Consider the following 24895-nt stretch of genomic DNA (forward strand, 5'->3'; position numbering starts at 1 on the left):
GCCTCCTTCACCAAGTTTCCCCTGGCCCAAGTTCAAGAACTCAATGTCCTACTGTTACGGGCTGAGTTGTGTCCTTTCTACAAGAGACGTGGGAATTCTAGCCCCTAGTCTTCCAGAACGCAACCATGCATCTCTACAGAGCTCATCGATGTAAAATGAGATGTTACAGTGGGCCCTGAGCCAACAGATTGATATCCTGTGTCTTTCTAGAAGGAGCAGGGAGAGGAGGATGGGGAGGGGGAGGAGATGCTGGCAGTGGAGAAGGATTAATGGCAGGATGTGCCAGAGAAATGCCATAGGAGGCTATAAGGGAGAGCCAAAAAGTGTGACCTTGGGGAGGAAAACAGTCCTGCCTATATCTTGGTCTTCCTGCTCCAGAATGTGGGAAGAGGGATTTTTCTTGTATATGTCTACCTTGCATTTTCCTGCAGCTTCCCTGGTAAACTGAACACAAGGAATGCCAAGTTCTCCTGAGCACGGAGGACGGCATTAACAGCTGAGTGATGTGTTTGCTCTGGGCCCTGTGTAGCAAAGCTGTTCTGACATCTCGGGACAAAGGCTCTAATGAGGCGGCTCTGTTACAACTCTACCTCAGACGACTTCTTCAGCGGACAAAGCATCCAGAGCAATTACGTTCTCTGACGATGAGCAGACAAGGCGGGAATTCCAGTCAGAGGCAGCTCCCTGCCAAAGTCAGGCATCGTCTGTGGACAACACATGGAAAGGGAGAGTTCACAGGAGCAAGGGAGGGGCATTCTCTGTGCACGGCCTCCACACAGTACACAAACCAAGGCTCCCATGCAGCACCTGCTGATCATAACTCCAGTTATGATAACTCTACTCCCCATACCCACTCGAGACCTTTCCCTACCCGACTTTGCTCTGCTTGCAGCTTATCGGTGGAACTGCGTCAGAAGACCATCTGAGGTGCCAAGAAAGCTTGGAGATGGAGTCAGCTGTGTGCCCAGGAAGCTGAGAAATTGGAGCATATTCCACCTTCAATTATGACTTGGTCACTGAATGCCTATCTCTTGTCCCCAGGACAAGAGAGACAACCCAGAGTTTCTTTTTTTTTTTTCCCCATTTTTGCATTTAGCTAAAAAATTTAGGCCATTTGCACAATATTCAGCAAATTCAGGTCCTGATCAGGTCCATGGTAGTTCTTCTGGATAAGGGCATATTAAACTGAGCACAAGCTACTGTTTACTCTCAGCTCCCAGCTCAATCATATAAGTAGTTAAGCAGGAAAAAGATTTTTTTGTAACATAAATTCCCAGTCCAAATAGAGGGGCATGAGCCACAGTGGTCACACAATCTCGAGTGTGGACTCTTTCATGGATCCTAGGTCCACGGCAGGACGCTTCAGCTGGTGACCTTTTGGCTTTGCTTTCTTTTCCAGGGTCCAACTTGACTTCTGGATAGCGCTCCAGGGAAACACTCTGAGAGCCTTTACAACCATCGAAATCCGTATTCCGCTGGGGCCCGAGAGTTAACGTAGGGTGGACGCCAGAATCCAAAACCACGCTGAGCCTTAAGTAGGCTCCTGAGGTGACGACAAGCTGGGTTGACGTCTCTTAGCCTTCTTGGGTACTTCCTCCTTTGCCCCTGCTTCCTACCTCAGGTTCCTTTTTTCATTAAATTCATCTCCAGCTGAGACAATCAGGCTTGGGCAGGGTACATCCACATTCTTTTTTAAATTTATAAACTTCATTTTCAAAAAAAAAATTGCAAATAAATGAAAACATCATGCACCAAAATTAACCAGACCCCAAATCTATACTACTCATTCTTAACTTGGTTTTTACCCTGGACTACTGTTTCCTTACTGTGAATCCCCGAAGTCCACATCAGTAAAGGTGTTTTTCGAGTCTTGCTCCTCTGGCTTCCCACTCTAAGGGTTTCGGTTTTTAGACAGGGCAGTGCTAGCAGTCTGTAGAGATGGTGGCTCCCCATCTTTGTTGAGTAACATGCTACCCTGACAACAGTCTGCACACCGGGCCTCACCAAACCTTTGCAGAGCCCCGGCCCTGGGGGCCTCTCCCTGCCTTCCCAGTGAGCCAGCTCTAGGGCCACCAGGCGTTTTTCCACCGTCAGAGCTGGCCAGTCTTCTCATACTCAGTTACCCAGGGCTGTCAGTGTCCCCCGTTTCAGATTTTCTTGAGTGGCTTGCCACTTCCAGATCCTAATTTTCTTGGGTCCTTATGGCTGGCACACGGTCTGTCAGACAGACCCCAACTTCATCTTAGCTCTAATTGCAGAGGATGATCTGTCACTCACAGAGCAGTTGGAAAAAGGGGACCTGCTTTTAGAATCAGTCACCTTGGAGTGTCTGTTGCTGCTCTCACCTTGGTCAGCATTTTCTAAGCCCAAGAGCAGAGGGCAGGGACGCTTGGGTGTGAGTCTGGATGGGCAGCATTCTTTCCCCCTACTGGTTACAGCTTTATCGCATGGCCATAATAAACTGCGAGGAAAGTGGGAGCATTCTGGTTGTGTTGTATGCCGAGAAGACAAGGAGAATTTGGTTTCTGCCGCTCTTGGGTACGTGTTGAGTACGTGGGGCAACCAGGATTCAGATTTAGCCAAGTGTGAGGATGCACAGCTTGAGTATTCCTTGTCACATAGACAAGGTGGCTGTGGACATCTGGGCGTTCTGTAACACTCAGGGGTACATCTCACTACTGAAGGCAGTGATCCAGCAAGTGCGTGGAGAATTTGCATTCCTAACATGCTTTGAAATTCTAAGCAGTAGGTCTCCTGGAGGGCTTGGATCTGGAGAGAAGCTGGTGGGTCAAAGCAACAGCTGACGAGATGAGCTGTTTCCTTACATTGTTCTCTTGCAATGAACCGTTTACACACAGATAACTGGTAATTGTTGGGCTGTGTGGCTATGACTTGGGGGCAACAGTCACCTCTTGCTTAAGAAGGCCAGAGGTCATTGCAGCTGAATATTTGAATATTTGAGCAAGACACTGCTTCAAGAACCAAGAACTTCTGGGTGTGGTTGCCCACACCTTTAATTTCAGCACTCCAGAAGCCGAGGCAGGCAGATCTCTGAGATTGAGGCCAGCCCAGTCTACAAAGAAAGTTCTAGGCCAGCAAGAGCTACATAGTGAGACCCTGTCTCAACAAACAAACAAACAACGAACAAACAAACAAGAAACAAAATGAAGCAAACACCTCAAAATATGCTCCTGCACTTTGAAAAGCTTTCTTTTTGATTATTCTCCAGGGTAACTGGCCTGCAAGCTCCTTCAGCCTCAGCACCGATCCCTTGGTCAGGTCTCTGCTCTAGCCTGGTTTTCACACGGGCATCAGGAAAGCCAAAGCGCTTCCAGAGGCTCTTCTCCAATCAAGATGTCTTGCCCTGGGTCTAGCTCATTTTCTTCAGAGTCAGGCACACCCTGGAGTGTCCAGGTGGGGGCCTCTTCATGTTTATAGGATTTTTCCACTCCTGCTCTTCTGAAAACACCAAAGCCAAGGAACAGGAGTCAGCAAGATGCTGCTCTAACAGAGACTTGCTTTTACCTCATACACAGAGACCCTGCGGTAAAAGGTACTCACACCTGTATGCGTTGATTCTCTAGTGAGTCCAAACTCACCCATGAGCAGAGTCACTAGCTCCCTTCTCAGCTCTTTGAAGAGTCTCTCTGACTAGGAGTTCCATGCCTTCTCATTCACTTTGGGTTCAATTAAGTTACGGTAGGATCTGTGGGGTGGTGCCATCCTGCTTGGTACAGGACTCAGTCCTGCTACCCTCAGGCCCTGGACAGGCATGTGCTCAGCTGATCAAGCCCTAAGACATGATGATATAACCCAGCCAGACAACACTGGTCACACCTCAGAGGCTCACGTCACCTGGAGACAGACTGGATTTTTTTTCACACTTCATATACAATGGGGGTGGAGAGGGGTTGTTCCAATTAGATTCTGACATAATCCAATAAAACCTTGGGATAGTTGACATTTTTTTTTTAAAATTCAGTTTTGTTTTGACAAAACTTCCAACCAAGTTCCTCTGGGGAGAATGAGTGTTTGGAGGAATGTTGGACACTCAGAAAAGCACTCCAGTTCCCCCCTTCAGCCTAGTGGGGGTTTGTCTGGGTTCTGTCCTTGAAGAACAAATGCAAACTGATTGTCCGAATCAGAACCAGGCTCTATTCCAGAAACATTTGACTTCTCATTTACCTGGTACGGGAGGCAGAGGACCAAGCGGTTACTCCACCCTCTAACCCATGTTTCCCCTACTGTAAAATAGTGAGTAATCTTTTGGAGCCAACTAGATTTATTTTTCAAAAGTTCTTCAATTAATTATTTCAAAGGTACAGTTGTCAGCTTGGTTTGGGCCTCAATGAACAGGACAGGCTCTTGTTTCCAGTATTACCCCACACACATGTACACCTCTCCTTGGAGGATGTGGGAACGAGCAGGGTATATGGTTATGGAACCTCTGGTAGGCAATTAAAAGAAGTGGATCTGGTGGGCAGCTGGGCTAGAGCCCGTCAGTACTGCGAATGTCAATGTCCCTTTCCTTAAAAGTGTTATAGTAATTTGAATGCAGGAGAGGACATTATGTGCCATGAATGCCCATGGTCTTCTGGGCCCCAAGTAGGGAGTTCAGTCCTGGGGTAAGGCAGGTGGGAAGGAAAGATTCAGTGATATCAGGTAAGCAATGTCTTCCTGCACATGGAGCAAATATTGAACTTTATTGGAAGCTGTGTAGTGTATAAGGAGGCATGGTTGACTTTGAGATAGTTGCTGAAAAAGACCCTGGAGGACAAGAAACATGGATTCTTTTCTTCCCACAGCCATTCTCTACATAATCTTTCCCTTTGCTGTTTGAAAGTGAATTCTCTCCAAAAGGCCCAAGTCAAATACCCACCAGCACAGAACTGTCCAAGTTCTGCCTTCAGTGAAGAGAGGGAGGGCGGGCTGTGCAACAAGGTGAGTCAAGAGTCAAAGACTTGTAGTTGCCTTAAGCCATGCTGAGGGGCGTGGGGGTGGGCGGTGTCACTCCTGGGAACCAGGAACCCAAGGTCAGTTCCCTTCCTTGACACCATGGAAGGTTCACTGTGACCCCTAGGGTGTTTTGTGGTCTGACTCTTGTGTTCTTGAGTTCCGACTCCAGGGTAGGCTGACCTCAGGTGAGGACGGCAAATGGTAAGGGCAGAGGAGGCCTCAGAGCTGGTAAGATTTGAGTATCTTCAACTTCCATCTTAGAGTAGCATTGCAGTTTGGCACCATATGACCAATTTCAAGCTAGGTTTGTGTTGGAGTCTTCTGTGTGTGAAATGCAACTTTGCAGCAAGTTGAATTATCATGTTGCTCAGGTGGATGCCACTTCAAGAGGTGAATGCCAGGTCTGCACATGGATGAGATATGTTGACCCAACTTTCTGGGCTCTAGGCCCTGTTTCTGAATTTCCTCCATCTCCTGTATTCAGTGACCTTACTGGGAGTCCAGTGGAGACATGTGTAATTAAGTGGGAGATACTTCAATTCTTCTTCCAAGTGTTTGGCATTATCTGTTTGATAGCTATTATCAAAAATGATCATAACCCATTTACTTTTTAGCAGGTGCTTAATTAAAACCTCCCTAAACTCTTACAAGATTTAGCTAGGTGAAGTCCATGCTGACTCAAATTAGTTTTAGCATTTTACAAGCCAGAATGATTTGAGCAGAACGGCATTTCAAATGCTCTAATTAAAAAGGAGAAAAAAATTCGAATTCTTTTCCCTACCTGCAATAACCTTATGTATTCAGGATAATTCTCCACAAACTAGAAAGAAGATTCTTATTAAGAGTAACAAGAAGAGACCTGGAAAAGCTTCCTGGCTCTCACAAAGATTAAGATTTTTTTCTAAACTGACATTTAACAAAATACAGACTAGAAACCAGTTTTAGGTAGAGCTTTTTCATACTAAGATATGAACAGCATGTGATGGCTTGTGGGTGTGCTGCTAACAGTACTATAGGAAATACATTAAGTCGCCGAATTACCTCTTAAGAACTTTTTGTCAGCACCAAATGAATGAGATTCTCTAGAGGTTACAAGAGCAGGGCCTGGCTCCAAACACTCTGCCGTGCTGGGAAAACATGGTGTTCCTCTGCCAAAGCTTAACCAGGAAGGAAGGCAGCAGAGTGTCTCAGACCCTCCCAACAGCCTCAGTGATCCCTAGAGTTGCCTATTTGATCCACTCCAGTTGTGGTGGTTTGAATAAGAATGGCCCCCATAGATTCCTATATTTGAAACTTGGTACCCAGTTGGTGGAACTGTTTGGGAAGGGCCAGGAGGGTGCGGCATTGTGGGAAGAGGTGTGCCACTAGGGGTGGCACTAGAGTTTTCAAAGGGCTTGAGCCATCCAGAGTTTCTCTCTGCCTCTTATTTGTGGATCAAGATGTGAGCTCTCAGTCACTGCTCTAGCTTCATGCCTGTCTGCTGCCTGCTGCCATGCTCCCTGTCATGATGGTCACAGATTCTAACCCTCAGAAACTAAACCAATAAACGTTTTTCTTCCATGAGGTGCCTTGGTCATGGAGTCTTAACCCAGCAATAGAAAAGTGACTAAGACATACACCTTAGGCTATTACTAGCCCCACATTTCGAGTGGGAACCAAAGCTCAGGCAGCTGTCTGGACAGACGGGCTGTTTACAGCAGGCCTAGTGTGCACATGGGGTGGAGGCTTCCATGCCACACGCCCTCTGAGGGAGCAGTGCACTTATTATTGGTCTTGATGGGTAGAAGGTTTTCCAGTTCCCAAGGTACCCTAACTCTAAAAATGTTTTCACATTCAACCTGTGGTGATTTCACAACCACTAGTTATGACCACACTTTTGATAGCAAAGATGTGTGGTCACAAGCAAACACACTAAACTACACTCTTTATAGACCCAGAGTAACATACTTGGGGGGCTGTCAAGTCAGGAGTCTGAACCATGCAGAGACTTGGGATTGAGATGTCATCCACACCTGCTGCCCACAGAAGCCTAAGTGAGCATGCCCCCTTCTCAAAGGATTTCTATTAACAAGCTGCTATACCTCAGGGCTAGCTTATTTTTCCAGTCACAAGAAGGAACTAAGAAAGGTACTATCTGATCAGTTTGCCCCCTAATTTCTTTAGTCCTGGAGAAATGGTTCAGCTGCTAAAGGCTACAGTTAACCACCAAAATGTCAAAAATTACTTTTTCTCCATCGATGGAGAACCTAGAATCCTCCTTTCCTCCTGGAACGACATAAACGGTACTAACTCCAACAGCTGCTTTGTCTTATGCTATTTTGAGTAATGTGTCAGTTGTACCTACTGATGAGCTTCAGTGTGACATTTTAACACAGGAATAGCCACGGATCAAATCCAGACACTTTCTACCCACTCCCTCCCCTTCCTGTCTTAGCCACATTTCTCATTGCTGGGACAAATGGCCTGCCAGAAACAGCTTGGGGGGAATTTTGGCTCATATACCCTGCCTCTGTACCAGCCTGTCTCATTCAACATCACCTCAGCCCCCAAGGAACTCTATTTCTGGAGGGGGCTGTATAGGAATGGACATGATCTGATTTGACTTGACGAGAATGAAGCCATGTTTTAGGGGGAAAAAGATAAGAAGCTAAGTGGCTTGTCCTGTCTCAAAGGAGACATGGGTGCTAAATGGAATTGCTGTGAACAAGTGGAAAGATGTTTGTAGCTAGAGTTTTTCTCTCTGGGTCCTGCCAAGCCCCAGCAGTCCCTTAGCCCACTTATAAAATAAACACACAGATGCTTATATTATTTAAACTGCTCAGCCATTAGCTCAGGCCTACCATTGTCTAGCTCTTACTCTTATACTCAGCCCATTTCTGTTAATCTATATGTCTCCACATGTTCCGTGGCTTTACCTGCTGCCTCTACATGATGCTCCCTAGATGGCAGACTGGTGTCTCCTCTCTGCCTTCCTGTTCTCTCAAGTCTCCTCTCTGCTAGTCCCGTCTATACTTCCTGCCTGGCTACTGGCTAATCAGTGTTTTATTTATCAATCAATCATCCACAGCAGATGTTAGCACCAGGACCTGAACTCTGTCAGAAACCAGCAGACGACATCTTACAGAGGCCAGTCTTCCCTAGCTGCTACGCTGGCATGTGGCCTCTGGACTAGGAGGCCTTCCTTGCTTACTGGGGATGTTTGTTCGGCATCACTGATAACATGGCTGTACTGTGGGTCACATGATCAAGTGACTGTCATGCACTAGGGGCCTCAAGTAAAATACTCTCCAACTAGACGTCCCATCAGGAGTTATTGGGTAGGCGGGCCTAGGAAATGAACTAAAGCACAGTTCTGGGCAACCTCAGCTTTCTAGAGACCAGATCAATAGATCAGCCTGAGGCCCTCATGGGGACTCTGGGGCTTGGAGGGACCAAGGACCAAAGTCCAATGAGAACACAGTGACTGCCATACAGGGAAGAGGTAAGAGAGGGGAAGAGCCAGGGAAGAGGCAAAGAGGAGCCAAGTGTGGTGCATCCAGTCAAAATGGGAGCAGTTTGAGGTTGTTGTGTGGCCAAGGGGTAAAATATCTGGCTCTGGCGACATGAGCCTAGAAAGGGGAGGCCTGCAGATGAAAGCTGCTAACCAGAGCCTGATTCTTTCCCATCTGCACTTTTTTCTCAGCCTTTCCCAGAGCTTTGGACTGAACTGTGTCCCCAGAGCATCGTGGCTGAACTCTGAGCCTCAAGAAGCTGAGAGAGGAGGTCTGAGAGTCCAACAGGGAACAGGACCCCAGTCCTACAATCACAGGAGTGGAATCTAAAGCAGCCGTGCACAATCCTGTGAGTCTTTTCAGGGCCCCCAAGCAGAGTATCTAGTCTAACTGTGACCAGACTTGACCTATAGACACTGTGGGGTGCAAAACAGTGTTGTCTAAAACGGGATATTTCTGGTTATTTATTAGGTAGCAGAAGAGAAATTGTAACACTACACTGTTTAAAGGCTCTGTGCGGGGATGTAAAGCCCCCTTGGAACTGCAAAGGACTCTGGCTGAAGTACACATGGGCATGCTCCACGGACGTGTTTGGAGAAAGAGAAATGCATTTGTCAGGGTTTCAGAATACATCGTCCTGGAAGGAGAAGACATCCTCAGGGTTAGTTAGAGGACAACTCAGAATGGATCAAGTGGTACTAGTGTGTGTGGGCTCAGCACAGTTCATCTATGGAAGCAGCAACGCTGGGCTCCAGCACAATTGGGGAGGCGTTTCCACCTGCTGTTACGGCTCCAAATAACACCCACATCAATCAGCTGAGTATGGACAAGCTTGGTATGCTTTTGAAGCATAATCATCATTAGAAATCTCATAAGATTTCCCTGTATTCTTAAGAGCTTCCTTCTCTTTGTCATCTGAAAGGTTTGTAGAGATTAAGAGGGCTGTAGGCAGTTTGCAACACTGTAGGACAGAAACTGATCTCATTACTATTGACTTCAATCATAGCAGGATAAACAGATTAGCCATGGTTATGCTAACATCGTACTGACAAGCTTTGCTTCTACATATTTTTCTGTTTGGAATAGAATTATGTGCAGAAGATATGAGTTATAATTATTGCACCTGTCCCTGTCTCATTACACCCTCCCCCGCTCCAAACTAGTGTGTAACCCTGCATAGATGCCTGAAGAGACAACCAGCAGCCACCAGGAAAGAAGTCATCAGAGTTACCTCATTTTAAATTGGAGATGTTCCCTAGACATTATCAAGGACAAATGCTGCAGAGGCTAAAACTGAGAATCAAATGTATTAAGTCAGAAGTAAAAATGGGACATTATGCATAGAAGAGACTGAGGTTTGAAGGAACTCATGGCTAAATACTAGGTCCAGGTGTACTGACTTTAGCTCACCATTCTTTCCTATCATTCACAACCTACCCCCACCTTTCTAAAGCTGTTTTAAAAAGTAGCATAAAGTGTGGAGAACAATAGGATTCATACAATATCACATGCATGTATATTCTGTACCTTGGTCACGGGCACCCTCCCATTACCCTTCCCTGTAGGTGGATTTTTCTTTGGGCCACCAGATCACAAATAATGACACGGAGACTTATTATTGAGGCTGGATCACCTGGGCCACTTGTGTTTATTGATGTCTGGTCCCCTCCTTTTTTTTTTCTGAAAACACATAAACTTTTAATGGTAACATACATATTTGTATTAACACAAGTGTGGAATGTGTGGTGTACACAAGTTAGTTAAAGATGATTTTTTGCTCTATGTATTTGCAGGTAAAAGGTATCTTTCAACTTTATAAGTTTGTTAGGATTATATAACCAAAGCTCTATCCATGCCGTATGAAAGGATGGCATGTAATAAGTCATGAGGCCAACAAGATTTATCATGTCTCATCCAGTCTTAGAGATGTTCCTATAGAAGAGGGGTCAGCATATACGTCACCTGTCTTGTAGTCTTTTTTTTTTTTTTTTTGGTTTCTTTTTTCATGTCTGTAGCCAAGATTTTCAGGTTTCCCCCAACTTTGATCTTTATTAATTTTGAAGAGAACCATAACTTTTTGTTTCTTGTGGAAACAAAGGCATAACCTCTCCCCCAAGGCAATGTATTTTTTGACTTTCATATTGAAGTTAAGACATTCTTAAAATATATAGGTTGTTTTAATGTAGCAGTTTTTATAATCCAGTGTCTCTCAGTAGCTATTGTTTTTTGTACATTAGCATTTATAAAACTCAAAGTCAACAAAACACCATACAGGATCCAGACATGTTGTGTATTTCCCATCTTTATGTGGCTTATTCTTTTTATATTACTTTATTCTTTTTTAAAAGACTTTATTATCTTAAAACTTTTTAAATGACTGTCTATACCCATTTTCTTTTCTTTCTTTAGCACCCAAGCATATTTTTAAACCTACTATACCTTTTAAGAGGTTGTGTCTGGACCTGGCTTTACTAAGCACCTGTAGTGTTCTCTAACCACATGAGACAAATCTTAAAGTGCCATGTCAGCTGCCACATTGTTCAGTTTAGTGCATGGCGCTCTGGCTCCAGCCCACAGGCAATGGCTGGTAGCTGTGCATCTGTACACCGAGCATTGCCTGCCTGAGAGATTACAGAACTAGAAGCCACATCCAACTCCTTGTCCAGAACTTTTCTTAGCTTTCTCAGGCCCTTTGTCTAGACATTTGAGCCCCATGTTGGGCGCCATATATAGATGGATTTTTCTTTGGTCCACCAGATCACAAATAATGACACAGAGACTTATTGTTAATTATGAAAGCTTAGCCTTAGCTTAGGCTTGTTTCTAACTAGTTTTTATAACTTAACACATATCTTTTAATCTATGTTCTTTTATGTGGCTCACTCTGTTACCTTTACTCTGTAGTGCTCATCCTGTTTCCTTTGCACCTGGCTGGTGACTCTGCCTTTCTTCTTTCCCAGAGATCTCTTCTGCCTAGTTATTGGCTGTTCAGCTTTTTATTATACCAACCACAGCAATACATCTTCACACAGTGTACAAATATCCCACAACACTTCCGTGCCCTCCTTCCCTTTTCTGCTATCCCATTCCTCTTTCCAAGTGGTGTCTTCACACTTTTAGAGTTGGGAGGATGGAAAAAGCATCACAAACAAACCAAAACAAACAAATCTCATTTGGTTTGATACAGGAAGAAGAGAACCCAAAGCTTCTGCAAAATCAAGTGAAGGGACCATGGCTTAGAATGCCCTGTCTGTCAACAGTGCATTGATTCATTGGGCAAGATGATATATATCAGGGTGTCCATCCAACCTTTCGACTTCTCTGGGCCACAATGGATGACGTGTCTTGGAGCATATATTAAATATACAAAATACTAATAAATACCAATGCAAAGGTCTGTGTATAATTTTCAGGATCTCTATCACCACCACAGATAAGAGACCCCAAATAATAATTAATTATGAAGCACCCTATACAGAAAGCAGGTCCCAAGTTTGTTATCACTAATAAAGAAAACAAATATATATATATATATATATATAAAATTGATAAAACTTCATTTATTTATTAATTTATTATAAAAGAGGGCAACATAAAACCAGTGGGATACTTGACATTTGAGGAATGAAGGCGTCAATATCTGGCTTGATAGGTGCAGTTCTCAGTGAGTTCTCCAGGTTGAATTCTCACCCGATATTTTGCTCTAATTTCACTCTAAGTATGTTCCATTCTTGAAAACAGTTGCTCACATATATGTGCTGGCAAAATGGGATGACATGAATAAGGCGTGATTGTGAAGTAAGGAAAGAGTATTTGTTTTCAGGATGGAACTTACAATAAGGAGAGACATAAAACTTTTCCTGTTGAGCATGGTGGCCCACACCTTTAATCCCAACACTGGGGAGGCTGAGGCAGATGAATTTCCATTGAGTTCAAGCCAGCACGGTCTACAGAGCAAACTCTAGGCCATTTTGTCTCAAATTTTTTTCTTTAGTTTGAATGTTAGACTGAAGTGCTATGTGGTTTGAAAATCACTTGAAATTTATTTGAAAATTGGCAGGTAATATATTTAATACTGAAATACTGATTATTTCTTGGAGTGTATCAAATGTTTTAAAAATCTAATATCAAAAGACTGAGGTTACATTTTTCCACCCACAACACTAGATTTAGTCAGTGTATCAAAATCCGTAAAACTGCTGGCCTTAATTGGAACTTGGCATAATTTCAGTTTCACTGGAAGCTGTCATGATTTGAAATGTATTGGTAAGTTGTTTTCATCTTAATTCATTTAGACAAACAGTTAACTCCAATAAAAACCCTAAATCTGTAAACCTGTTTCCATTGTCAAGTTCTGGCACCAACTTTGTTTTGATATCATGAAAGACTTGATGATACGTTACAAGTCATAAATATCTTTAACATTCGGCCTCAACTTAGCTATCTTACTTCTGAAACGCAAGTGATATTGGCAGTCAGCACCAACAGCTTTAAGGCTTTTCTGGAACCAGCCATGACTTAGTCTTTGGTTCTTGTGAAAGTCTGTCTTGATGATGATTTGTATGCTGTTGTCCATTTTTAACAATTCCGTGTAAACATTTTCTTGATGTATTATGTCATGACACTTCATTAAATGTGAGTTTTGGGTGGAAATTGTGCCATCTTTGATTAGTTTTATAAGTCCCTCTCTTTTATTGGTCATACCAGGACACTAACAATAGCTATACAAGATATGCTGACCATGGACAAAAATTGTTGCTTTAACTTTTTATGCGCATGAATGTTTTCCATATATATATATATATATATATATATATATATATATATATATAAACATGTGCACACTTGGTGCCTGCAAAAGTCAAAAGAAGGCATCCAATCCCCCGGAACTGGAGTTATGGATGGTTGTGAGCTACCATGTGGGTACTAGGAACTGGACCTGGGTCCTCTGGAAGATGAGCAACTGCTTTTAACTGCTGAGCCATCTCTTTCCAGCACCTGCTTCAACATGTTATATTGCTTCATGTAAACGTTTTGATTTAGCTGTGTCCTTTAACATAACTAAAGAAGCCATTTCTTTCACGGCATTATACTAAGTATCGATACCTCCAGTAAAAATGTCAAGTTGAGTGGCACTGGCAGCATTAATATGGTCATCCATCACCAAGCTGATGTAAAATTAGCACCCTGGCTCTCCAGACTTCTCTCAGGAGACTTTCCCCTTTCTTCAGTCTGTCTGGCTATAGTCTAGTGAGACCGACTCACTTTGGAACACACCCTCTCACTGCACATCATATCTACCAAGATTTCCCTACAGTAACAAATTCAATTATCAGAAAATGGTTTGGCCCCTCCCCTTTCGACATTAAAGTTGTAACCATCTAACTAGCTTTTACAATTGAATCTGTTTGAGTTGTAACTTAATTTTTTTGGGGTGGGTTAAGGAGCTGGAAAGATGGCTCAGTGCTTAAGAGCAATTGCTGCTCTTTCCTTCCAAAGGACCCGAGCTCATTCCCCGAATCCACAGGGGCTCACAGCCCTCTGTGACTCCACTTCCAGGGGATCTGATGATCTCTTCTGGCCTCCACGGGCACCAGGCACAGCCATGCATCAGGCGAGCACGCCAGTGCTATTTGCTGCGAATCTGAACATATCCCTCAAAGGGTGCCCTCTTGAGTATTTGCCTTCATGAGAAAAGCAGTCACCTGGCCTCTGTTTACAAACTCCTTTCATGTGTAATCTCTCCTCTGTGTTTTAGATGCCGTAGACGCTGTGCTGGGGTTAACAAAACGACAACAGGTAAGGGACTACATGTAATTTTATTATGAAAATTAACTGACAGGGAAACAGAAGGCAGGCAGGGCTTGACAAGTGAGGGCTGTCTGTGAAGTGCGGTGGACGATGCACGGTGTGGCTGTGGGGCAGAAATACCTTTGTTGCTCAGATAAGGACATTTATCTGTCTTCTAACGCTGAACACCTGTCGTTTGCACCAGTCGATGAAAACGTCACTGGTAACGGCTGCATTCCCCTCTCAAGGCGTCAGGAGACATGCGACACTGACGGCGCTAACCCAACTGTCTGTGTCTGGGAGACAGCACATGGGAAACTGCACCCCACCACAGAACTAAAACCATCAATGTGTCCAGGTGTCAAGAACACGTACAACATGTGACACCGTGACACATATTGTCATCTACAGTGTCCACACTTAAGCTTCCAAGTTAAAAAAAAAAAGTCTGTTGGTGGTGGTGGTGCACACCTTTAATCATAGCACCCGGGGGCCAGTGGTAGTCAGATCTCTGTGAGTTCCAGGCCAACCTGGTCTACAGAGTGAGTTCCAGGACAGCCGAGGCTACACAGAAAACCCTGTCTTGAAAAACAAACAAACAACAACGACAAACAAAAACAAAAGGAAGAAGGAAGGAAACATTCTTATTGTTTTAAGTTAGTTCGTTTACAATTTTGTGTTGGGCTGCCTTCCTAGCTGTCCTGGGCGGCCAGTCTCTGAGCTATGTGTTGGACACCTCTGATGAACGTTTCACTTTTAAAAGACCCAAATTGAGGTGGGGCGGTGGTGGCGCACGCCTTTAATCCCAGCACTCGGGAGGCAGAGCCAGGCGGATCTCTGTGAGTTCGAGGCCAGTCTGATCTACAGAGCGAGATCCAGGACAGGCACCAAAGCTACACAGAGAAACCCTGTCTCAAAGGAAAAAAAAAAAAAAAAAGATTCAAATTGAGCAGGATGGTGACACAGACTTATAATGCCAGGGAGGGGTCAACAGTGGTGCCAGGGAGGACTCACTACTACTTCTAAATGAGTAGACATGAAGTTCATTTTATTCATGTTATATTTTCACGGACAGAGCTAATGACTGGTGAATCTGTGTCTTCCCCAGTACCTGCGTGGTCAAGTGACTAATGCTTTTAGAACTCAACATTTAGAAACTGGTGGCTGTTCCCTTGATACAAACAAGAAAAACAGATTCTTTATACTATTTCTAATGTAGACAAGAGGGAAGAGAATAAGTTCAGTTATAACCAAACTATTTAAACTTTTTGGTAGCCATGTAGAACTTGTGATAAATATGGTATTTAAAAAGTATTTAAAATGCCATACAGCATTTTAAGAAGTGTTGTTTTGTGTGTGCATGCATGTGCATGTGTGTTTGTGCATGCGGGTGCACACACTCCACAGTGGACGTCAGAGAATAATGTTCAGGAGCAGGTTCTTGAGAGCAGGTCCCTGCCTTCCTCCTTGCTGAGGCAGGGTCTCTGTTTCTGCTGCTGCTGCGCTGCAGACTTCGGGCGAGCTGGCTGGGGAACCTCCAGGAAATTCTCCCATCTCCGTCTCCCATCTTGCTATAGGCATGCTGGGACTACAGATGTGTGCCATGGCAAGTGCTTTGGGTTTCAGGGACCAAACTCCCAGCATCTCTTGATAGCTAGTGTTCTTACACGCTGAGCCACCTCCCTAGGCATTATGGTTTTCAGACACAAGGTGATTTTTTTTTATAACAAATATGATAACTTTAAACTATATTGTTTATTTAATAAAATGTCCGTTTTTAATTACTACAGGCATTAGAAAAAAATCTATTTATGTAGTAATTCAATACATACGTAACAATAAGCAAGTGAAACACTTGAATTTTACCCCAATTTCTCACTTAATATCTTACCAACTATACACAAACACAGAAATAAATAATAAGGTAGAAATGTCTTCAATGTCTCTGGGTTTGATTCACAAAGAAAATAAATCTTTATGTACAAGAATGAAGTCTCAGTTCACGTCATATTTGTATTTAACATCTTCTTGTTAAATAGTAGATAGCTCTTCTTAAAAAGGTACTGTTTTAGTCACTGGTTTTTTTTTTCAGGAAGAATATGTGTGATCCAATAATTAAAGAAAGCTGAGATTACTCTGGCATGGTCTGTAAGGCAAAAACAGAAACAGAACAAACAAAAAATAAAATCATAAATAATGATTATTTTATAGGTTTTAGCTCTTTGGACCCGGAGAAACCCTGAAACATCTAATGAAAAGCCATCTTGGTATAAAAATCAGTTGATGATGGTACATTGCAAATGGAAAAAGAAAGAAAACAGCAGTTTGTGTCATGGAAAGAATCAGAATCCCAAGTGGTGTGTACCGGGAGTCGTACAGCCTCTGGCTTTCATGGCGGCAAAGCTGTACCAGGCCAGCCGAAACTCGGCTAAGGAGACAGAGTACACTGCCAACATCACCTGCCAGCCGTCCCGTTCCTGCCTAAGGACTCAAGGCTTTTCTCAGACACCTGCCTTTATAGTCACCTGGCTGCACGTGAGTCACAGGTCCCAGAACAGACACATCTAGAGTTTAGTTTAGGACGGTTCTACTTCTGCAGTCCACAGCTACAGAGAATACAAGCTAACCTAAGCCTGGAGATGGAGGGTGGGGGCAGAGGGGACTCCTCCCCCTGTCTGGCCAAACCCTGGGCTACCCTTGATGTGGTCCATCTGATGCTTTACTTCCAAACCATGTAGTATCTAGTATGCTAACAACAGAACAAGGGGGTGTGAGTCCAAGTGTTCGTCAGCATCTGTATGGTCCTAACATCTTGAAGGCAGTGAGCCTGTGAAGGTCTAGAGTTCCTTTCCAGTAAAGCCTCTGCCATTTCAGAAGAGAATCCCCAAGCTGCGGGGAGAGAAAGGGGATACGGTGGGCAGGATACATGTGCCTGCTTTCAAGTTCAGACCCCAGAGATGGCAGACACAGCTACCACACTTCATGGGCTCATTTATAAAGAATAAAGCCTCATTCCAAAGTGACACGGGCCAAATCTCCTTAGGCAAACCTGGTATTTAAGAAGAATGTCTAGTTGTTTGTGAAACTTTATTTCACAAAATAGCTTGACACTGAAACAATTTTAAGTGCATAGCCTACCCCGTGCTTTGAGGGAACCTGCGTTACAGAAACAGGTTCATGTATAAGATTGAGTTCTATCAAGTGCTTGTGGCAAATGTGCCTGAAATCTAATCTGTCCAAGGATCTTAAGAACCAGTGACTCTCACATGCAGTCTCCCCCTGAGCACACTCGAGATGTGTTCAGGATACATACATGAAGGTCTTAAGGCCAGAGCAGGACAAGTAAAATTAATTTCATCTCATAAAAAATTCCCATTGGTTTAACCTAATAAACCTAGCTTTATATAGTTTGTTTTTAAAAACACTTTTGGAGTGTGTGTGTGGTGTGGTGTATGGTATGTGTGATTATGTGGTGTGTGTGGTTTTATGTGGTGTGTGGTTATATGACATGTGGTGTGGTGTGTGGTTATGTGACATGTGGTGTGGTGTGTGGTTATGTAGTGGTGGTGTGGTATGTGTTGTGGTGTGTGTTGTGGTATGATGTGTTGTGTGTGGTTATGTGGTGGTGGTGTGGTGTATGGTGTGTGGTTATGTGTTGGTGGTGTGTATGGTGTGTGGTTATGCGGTGTAGTATCTGTGGTATGTGGTGTGGTATGTGTGATGTGTGGTGTGGTGTGTGTGGTTATGTGTTGTGTGGTGTGGTTTGTAGTGTGGTATTTGTGGTGTGTGGCATAGTGTGTGTGGCTATGTGTTGTGTGGTGTGGTATGCAGTGTGGTAAGTGTGGTGTGTGTGGTCATGTGTCTACCTGTACGTGTGCATGCAGAAGCCAGAAGGGAGACTCCAGGAGTCTTCCCCGATGGTTCCCACCTTACTCTTTAAGATAACACCTCTCGTTGAGATGAAAGCTGATCATTTGGATAGGCCTGCTGGCCAATGATCTGGGATCTGTGTATCTCTGTGCTGGCTCCTGGAGATACAGGCACTTGTGTTCATTCCTATCCTTCTAGGTGGGGGCTGGGGATTCACATCTGGGCCCCCATGAATATTTAGCAAGTGCTCATACCTGCTGAGCCATCTCCTTAACCTTGATTTTTTTTTTTTTTAAATAGAACCTTTTGCAGTTCCACATAAGACCTTCTTATGGATATTTAAACATGGATATTTAAATTTGCCAAATAATACAATAGGCATGATAAGGGCAGCTGGCCGCTGGCCTGTCAGGCAGTGGTCCTTGCTTTCAGGGGAGCATCTGAAGGCCCTCGTCTTCCCCAGTAAACACCCGGACTTCCCAGGAGCTTCTTCGGCCTCACGGCCTTCTTCCGTTTCTTTGCCGTCTCCTCTCTGGCCTGTCGTAGGTCATCTTTGCTCAAGTCCCTCAGGACTCCTCAGTCATCGTCACAGAGAAGCCTCTGTCCTCTCGTCTCCCCTCAGCTGCATCCAGGTGACCACAGACCCCCATACTCCTCTATCCATCCCTTCTGGACAAACAGGACCACACACCAGGCCTGATACCCACATACTACAGTTTGCACAGAGTGGGGACCGAGAGAGATCGGAGAAGTGAGAAAAGGAAAGATCACCACAGTAACCCAACACTCGTCCTAACCGTCCCAATGATAAGATTTTAATACAGCATCAAGATCTTCAGAAGACAGAAAACTTCACCCTCTGCCAAACTGACAGGGAAGAAGAGAAGAAAAATGAATTATTCCACTCCCAATTAAATTCAGAGCCCCCAAAACTGATAACTCAAAGGCCAAAAATTAGATGGCATCTATGTTTTTGCATACATGACGAGGCATCTTTTTATGCCAACCAGAAGCACATGAAGCCCCTGTCTCTGAATGTTCTATTCTATGAGTATCTTTTCATGCTCAGATCCGGAGGAAGTCCTTGAGTAGACACTGCAGTACTTACCAGGAGGCATCTTACAGTGCTCTGGGAACATCTTCAGAGCACTCTGCAGCCTCTCAGTGTCCTGCAGAAGCAGCAGAGTTTTCATGTGGTCCAGAATAAGCACATCCGAGGGAGGCATGCTCCGAGACTCAAGGAGGCTCAGCAGCTCTTCTGTCGTTTCTACACACACAGCTGGATCGATGTCTTTGGAAGTATCTGAAAGAAGTCACACAGGATCTTAGATTCAAGATAAACTTTCACTTCCTTAAGGGTCCTCAAACACACGTTCCGCTTGCGATGAGATGTATGAGATAGAACAAGCTCCTAGGGGAGAACTGGACTAGAACTCTGGAAAGAGACAATAACGTGCCACTATTGGAACGACACTGCAGAGTCAGCTGTGTGGGTCTGATCTTTTAAACACCTTCCAAGCATAACACAGTGCTCCGAGTCAGAGACAACAGCAGGAAAAAACAGACAAGGAAACCAAGCTCAAAGTCATGCTATGGGGCTTTACAACCATTGGCAACAGAGCAAGAGTTCCGGCTGTTCAGCATGAATAGAAAACCCACCCAAGAGGCCAGCTTTGTTCTCCAAAGGCCCATTGATCTAGGTGTCTGTCTTAGAAAGATAATGGGTCTTTTTTCTTTGGCTCTTTTAAAGGTCTTTAAATTTTCCATTTATTTACTTATTATTTTTAGTTAGCACACTAAGTATGGATTTCACTTATTTTTCCCATGCACACCCGGTTCTCACTTGCCTCACCGCTGCCTTTGCCTGCTGCCATCACCACTCTTTCTGGTCCCTAACTAGTCCTCCTTCTGCTTCCATGTCACATGTTCTCCGCACCTGCTGCTGTCCTCCCTCCCCACTTCCTTCATCTCATGGTCCCCTTTCTACTCCCATGTCCTGGACACACACACACTCACACACACACACACACACACACACACACACACACACGCAAATTCATATTTCCATATGGGAAAAACAATGGCAACGTCTGTATATCTGAGTCTGGCTTTCGCTGAGCATCATGAAGGTCTTAGTTCCAGTTTTCTGTAAGGGTCACAGTTTCAATCTTTTTTGCAGCTGGACACAATTCCACTGTAGTAGGCACCATATTTTCTCAGCCAATATCTGGGTTTTCTTTGCCACCAGCTTTCTGTGGTTGATGGTGTGCTTATATGTGATGGTGTCTGTATTAGTCCTTGTGGTAGTCTGAATGGTAACAGCCAACACAGGCTCAGAGATTTGAATGCCTGGTCACCAGGGAGTGGTGCTATTAGGAGGTGTGGCATTGCTGGAGGAAGTGCGTCACTGGGGGTGGGCTCTGAGGTTTCAGAAGCTCAAGCCAGACCCAGTGTCACAACTGTTCCTGCTGCCTGAGGATCCAGACGTAGAACTCTCAGCTACTTCTCCAGCACCATGTCTGCCTGCATACTGCCATGTCTCACCATGAAGATAATGGACTGAACCCCTGAACCTGTAAGCCAGCCCAGTGAAATGTTTTCCTTTATAAGAGTTGCTGTGGTCATGGTGTCTCTTCACAGCAATAGAACACTGACTAAGATGGTCCTGCTGGAGTATGTATGTCCTTTATCACTTTGAAAAGCCCAGTTATCATCTCTAGAAACAGCTCCTGCCCTGTTTACCCTCTTCCTGAGTTACAGTCATCTGGGCGTTAGACCTCCTGCTGTGTTGGGGGCATTTCACAAACAATTACAGGAATATTTTTACAGTAGTGTTTAAACAGTCACTTCTCCCTGACTATATACTTCTCAGTTGTACTCTTAAGAACATTTCATATCTGGCTGAAATTTGCATCTAGTACACCCTCTACCTTTTCCTAGACCCCCCAGTGAAGCTTATCCAAACGGGAGAACAAACTTCCAGCGCAGCTTGTTCTGAGTGTGATCATGGTGGATCCTGACCGGCACTTGTTCTTTCTGGTCCTTAGGTCAATTGCTAATAAAATAGTATGAAAATGAACAACTGTCAACTATGAGGATAAACCTTTATATTTTTCAGATCGTATATAAATATATATAGAGTTACTAAAAAATGCTTACTGAAAACTCAAGCCAGCAAGCTGTATATGAAAAATAAAAGTAAGTGTGCCTCCAGGAAAAAGCCACGGCTCTTTTTTACTTTTCTGGTGGCTAATAAAAGGAGCTGGGATGTTCTTCATTTAGAAACACAGCCTCGAACACCAACATATCCCAAAGCCTAACTCTAGAGAGGTAACGCTCATAAGCTCAATCCACATGTAGAGCCCCAACTTCACGGTGGGAGCCCCAACTTCACAGCACTGGCTGTAGTTTCCCACAAGGTAAACAGAAGAAATAACATGTAGGAGCCATGGGCTAATGTCGTTTCATGTTGGAAAGAATTGAAATGTTCTGGGCTTTGACTTGAAACTTAACTATTGACTTGGAATATTGTGATGATTAGTCCAAACTGTCAACTAGAATCAGCTGTGGGATGGCCCTCTGGGCAAGCCCATGGCGGATTTATTGATTAGGGCTAATTAAAATGAGAAGATCCACCCACTGTGGGTGGGCACTGTTTCAGACTGGGACCCTGGACTGTATAAAAAGGAGAGAGAGAGATGAGGACAGACACTCACTGTCCCTTCTTCCTGACGGTGGGCGCCATAGGACCAGCTGCCTAAAGCCCCGTGCTCCGACTTCCCCACCGTGAAGAACTCTCTTCATTATATGTAAAATAACATGTAAAAGCCAATACGCCCCTGCTGTGGGATGTTCTGTATGGCAAATGTGTTGCTCTGATTGGTTAGTAAATAAAACACTGATTGGCCAGTAGTCAGGCAGGAGGAAGTACAGGCGGGACAAGGAGGAGAATAAAGCTGGGAAGTGGAAGGCTGAGTCAGAGACACTGCCAGCTGCCACCATGACAAGCAGTATGTGAAGATGCCGGTAAGCCACGAGCCACGTGTCAAGGTATAGATTAATAGAAATGGATTAATTTAAGCTATAAGAACAGTTAGCAAGAAGCCTGCCATGGCCATACAGTTTATAAGTAATATAAGTCTCTGTGTGTTTACTTGGTTGGGTCTGAGCAGCTGTGGGACTGGCAGGTGAGAGAGATTTGTCCTGACTGTGGGCCAGGCAGGAAAACTCTAGCTACACGCCCCCTCTTCTTCCTTAAGTGACTCCTGTCAGGCATCTTATCAGAGCAATGAGAAAAATAACTAAGACTAATATTTGCATGTGTTTTATACAGTAACAGTTTAAGTATTTTACTACACTTAGTTATTTTTTTTTCTTTTCTTTTTTTCTTTTTTTTTTGGAGCTGAGGATCGAACCCAGGGCCTTCCACTGAGCTAAATCCCCAACCCTACACTTAGTTATTTTTCCTAATACTAAGTGGATGTCATTTATTCAAAGGAAAACATGGATAGGAACACTTACCATCATAAAAATAAATTTCTTGTGTTGACTTGAGGAAACTCAGGAGGCTGTCTGCCTTACTGTTGGCAAGTTCGATGTCTTCCTGGGTGGGGCCCGAGACTGAGCCCTCCTGGTCGCCTTCGGCCTCTCCTCTCTCAACATCGTCACCGTCTGCCTCGCTGCTGCTCTCGGGCTGATACAGGAAAGTGATCCCGACGGCCTTAACCAAGCCAGCCGCTTTCTTCCTCCTCAGCTGCAGCTTCTTTTTCAGCTTCTTTCTCTTGTTTTTGCTCATCTTGGGGGCATCCGGATGCTCTGGATGCACTTTCTCTTGTGAGAGACCTGGCTGCGTCTCGAGTTCTGCTTGCTTTATAGCAACATCATTGAGGTTTTGAACGTTTTTCTTGGATTTGCGTTTTCTTATTCTTTTCCTTTTTGGTTGATCATGATGATCCGGCTCTGCTAAAAAATTCAAATACGGTAATTTTTAGTATAATAGAACCATAACAACCACATTTAATTTAAATACATTTTCCACCAGGATTTTTACAGAAATTTGAACAACTTACTTCAGTGATTACTTTACCTTAAAGTGATCACACCACTTAAACCTTAGTTAGTATAAACTACAATTCACATGACTAGCCGATTCCCCCTGCCCTACAAAACAAATATACACACTCACAGCAATTAGAATTGGGACATCTAGTGTGTTTTTAGGGATATAATTGTTATTTTATTAGTGAAAAATTTAATCTCCCATGGTCCTGGAATAAAAGTGTATGAACTAGTCATGAACTAGTCTTTCTCTCTCTCTCTCTCTCTCTCTCTCTCTCTCTCTCTCTCTCTCTCTCTCTCTTTCTCTCTCTCTCTCTCTCTTTTGTTTTTTGAGACAGAATTCAGGATTCTCTTTTGTCCTGGAACTAGCTCTTTAGACCAGGGTGGCTTTGAACTCACAGAGATCCACTTGGCTCTGCCTCCTGAGTGCTGGGATTAAAGGCATGCACCACCACCCGGCTTAGTCTTCTTATTTATTTACTTATTTTTCTTGAGATAGGGGCTCCCTATATAGCTGAGGCCAGGATGGCTTTAAATTTGAGATCGTCTTGCCTCAGTCTCTAGCTGTCTGCCTTCAGAATGTGAGTGTTGTAGTGCTGAACGGGAACAGACATTTATAGTTGACTGCAGGAGCTAGTACGAGTAACCTACCAACGAGAAACACAGAGCTACCTCACGAGCAGCACAGCCCTACACAGTGACAGGGAAGAAATGTTGCACACGAAGTTAGGTGGGAGAACACCTAGTGTATGTGCTGTTACTAATGAGAGGAAGGTCTGACAGCTCAGAACTGACTCCTGAAGAACGTGTATGGAGACTCCTGAAGAATGTGTATGGAGACTCCTGAAGAATGTGTAAAGAGACTCCTGAAGAATGTATATAGAGTCTCCTGAAGAATGTGTATGGAGACTCCTGAAGAATGTATATAGAGACTCCTGAAGAATGTGTATGGAGACTCCTGAAGAATGTATATAGAGACTCCTGAAGAACGTGTATAGAGACTCTTGAGACTATATATGGGGACTGTGAAAAAATATGACACAAAGTTCTGCATTCCATCACACACACATCTTACACGTTTGAAGGTCACTGAGCACATAGGCATGGACACCACATTCTTTTTTTTTTTTTTTTTTTTTTTTTTTTTGGTTTTTCGAGACAGGGTTTCTCTGTGTAGCTTTGCGCCTTTCCTGGAACTCACTTGGTAGCCCAGGCTGGCCTCGAACTCACAGAGATCCGCCTGGCTCTGCCTCCCGAGTGCTGGGATTAAAGGCGTGCGCCACCACCGCCCGGCAGGACACCACATTCTTATCACATGTAACTCATGCACTACGGGCCCTCCCTGCCTGACCACATCCACAAATGCAAAGCCTGCCTATACCTTGTGCTTTGCTTTTCAGACAATTTTGAGTTTTAGGAAATTCTTGTTTGAGATTTCTGAGCTATATACTCTTAAGAACCAAGATTAACCAAAGTGCTGCTTACTGACCCCACAGGAAACGACCTGGAGGGTCCCTTTCTCTGTTTGCATACTGGAATCCTTATGTGCAGCTAACTCCCATGGAGATGCATAAGCAGTTCCAGCATGCCTCATCCACCTTGAAAATGCACAAGGCATGTCTTTCAGTGAGCGTGAACCCTTCTCTCTCACCTGATATGGATCACCCCTCAGCTTTGTGTCCTTGTCGGATTAGATGCTGTGTTGTGGGAATGGTGAACAATCCCACTGC

General features: G+C 44.1%; 1 protein-coding gene across 2 annotated transcripts in view; it reads right to left on the minus strand.

The window, feature by feature from the left end:
- Positions 1-15973: 15973 nt before the first annotated feature.
- Positions 15974-24895, minus strand: part of Erich1 (glutamate rich 1) — a 68523-nt gene continuing 59601 nt past the window's right edge. The window contains exons 4-6 of one of the 2 annotated variants that reach the window (XM_059244703.1): positions 22629-23066; positions 19216-19410; positions 15974-16383 (exon numbers count right to left, since the gene is read on the minus strand). In XM_059244703.1, coding sequence (XP_059100686.1) covers positions 16310-16383; positions 19216-19410; positions 22629-23066 — 707 coding nt within the window. In that variant the 3' untranslated portion in view covers positions 15974-16309. Of the gene's footprint in view, positions 16384-19215; positions 19411-22628; positions 23070-24895 lie in introns of both variants that reach the window. The other variant, XM_059244702.1, reaches the window with a different exon arrangement.

Source organism: Peromyscus eremicus, chromosome 17, assembly GCF_949786415.1.
Source record: "Peromyscus eremicus chromosome 17, PerEre_H2_v1, whole genome shotgun sequence".
Taxonomy (NCBI): domain Eukaryota; kingdom Metazoa; phylum Chordata; class Mammalia; order Rodentia; family Cricetidae; genus Peromyscus; species Peromyscus eremicus.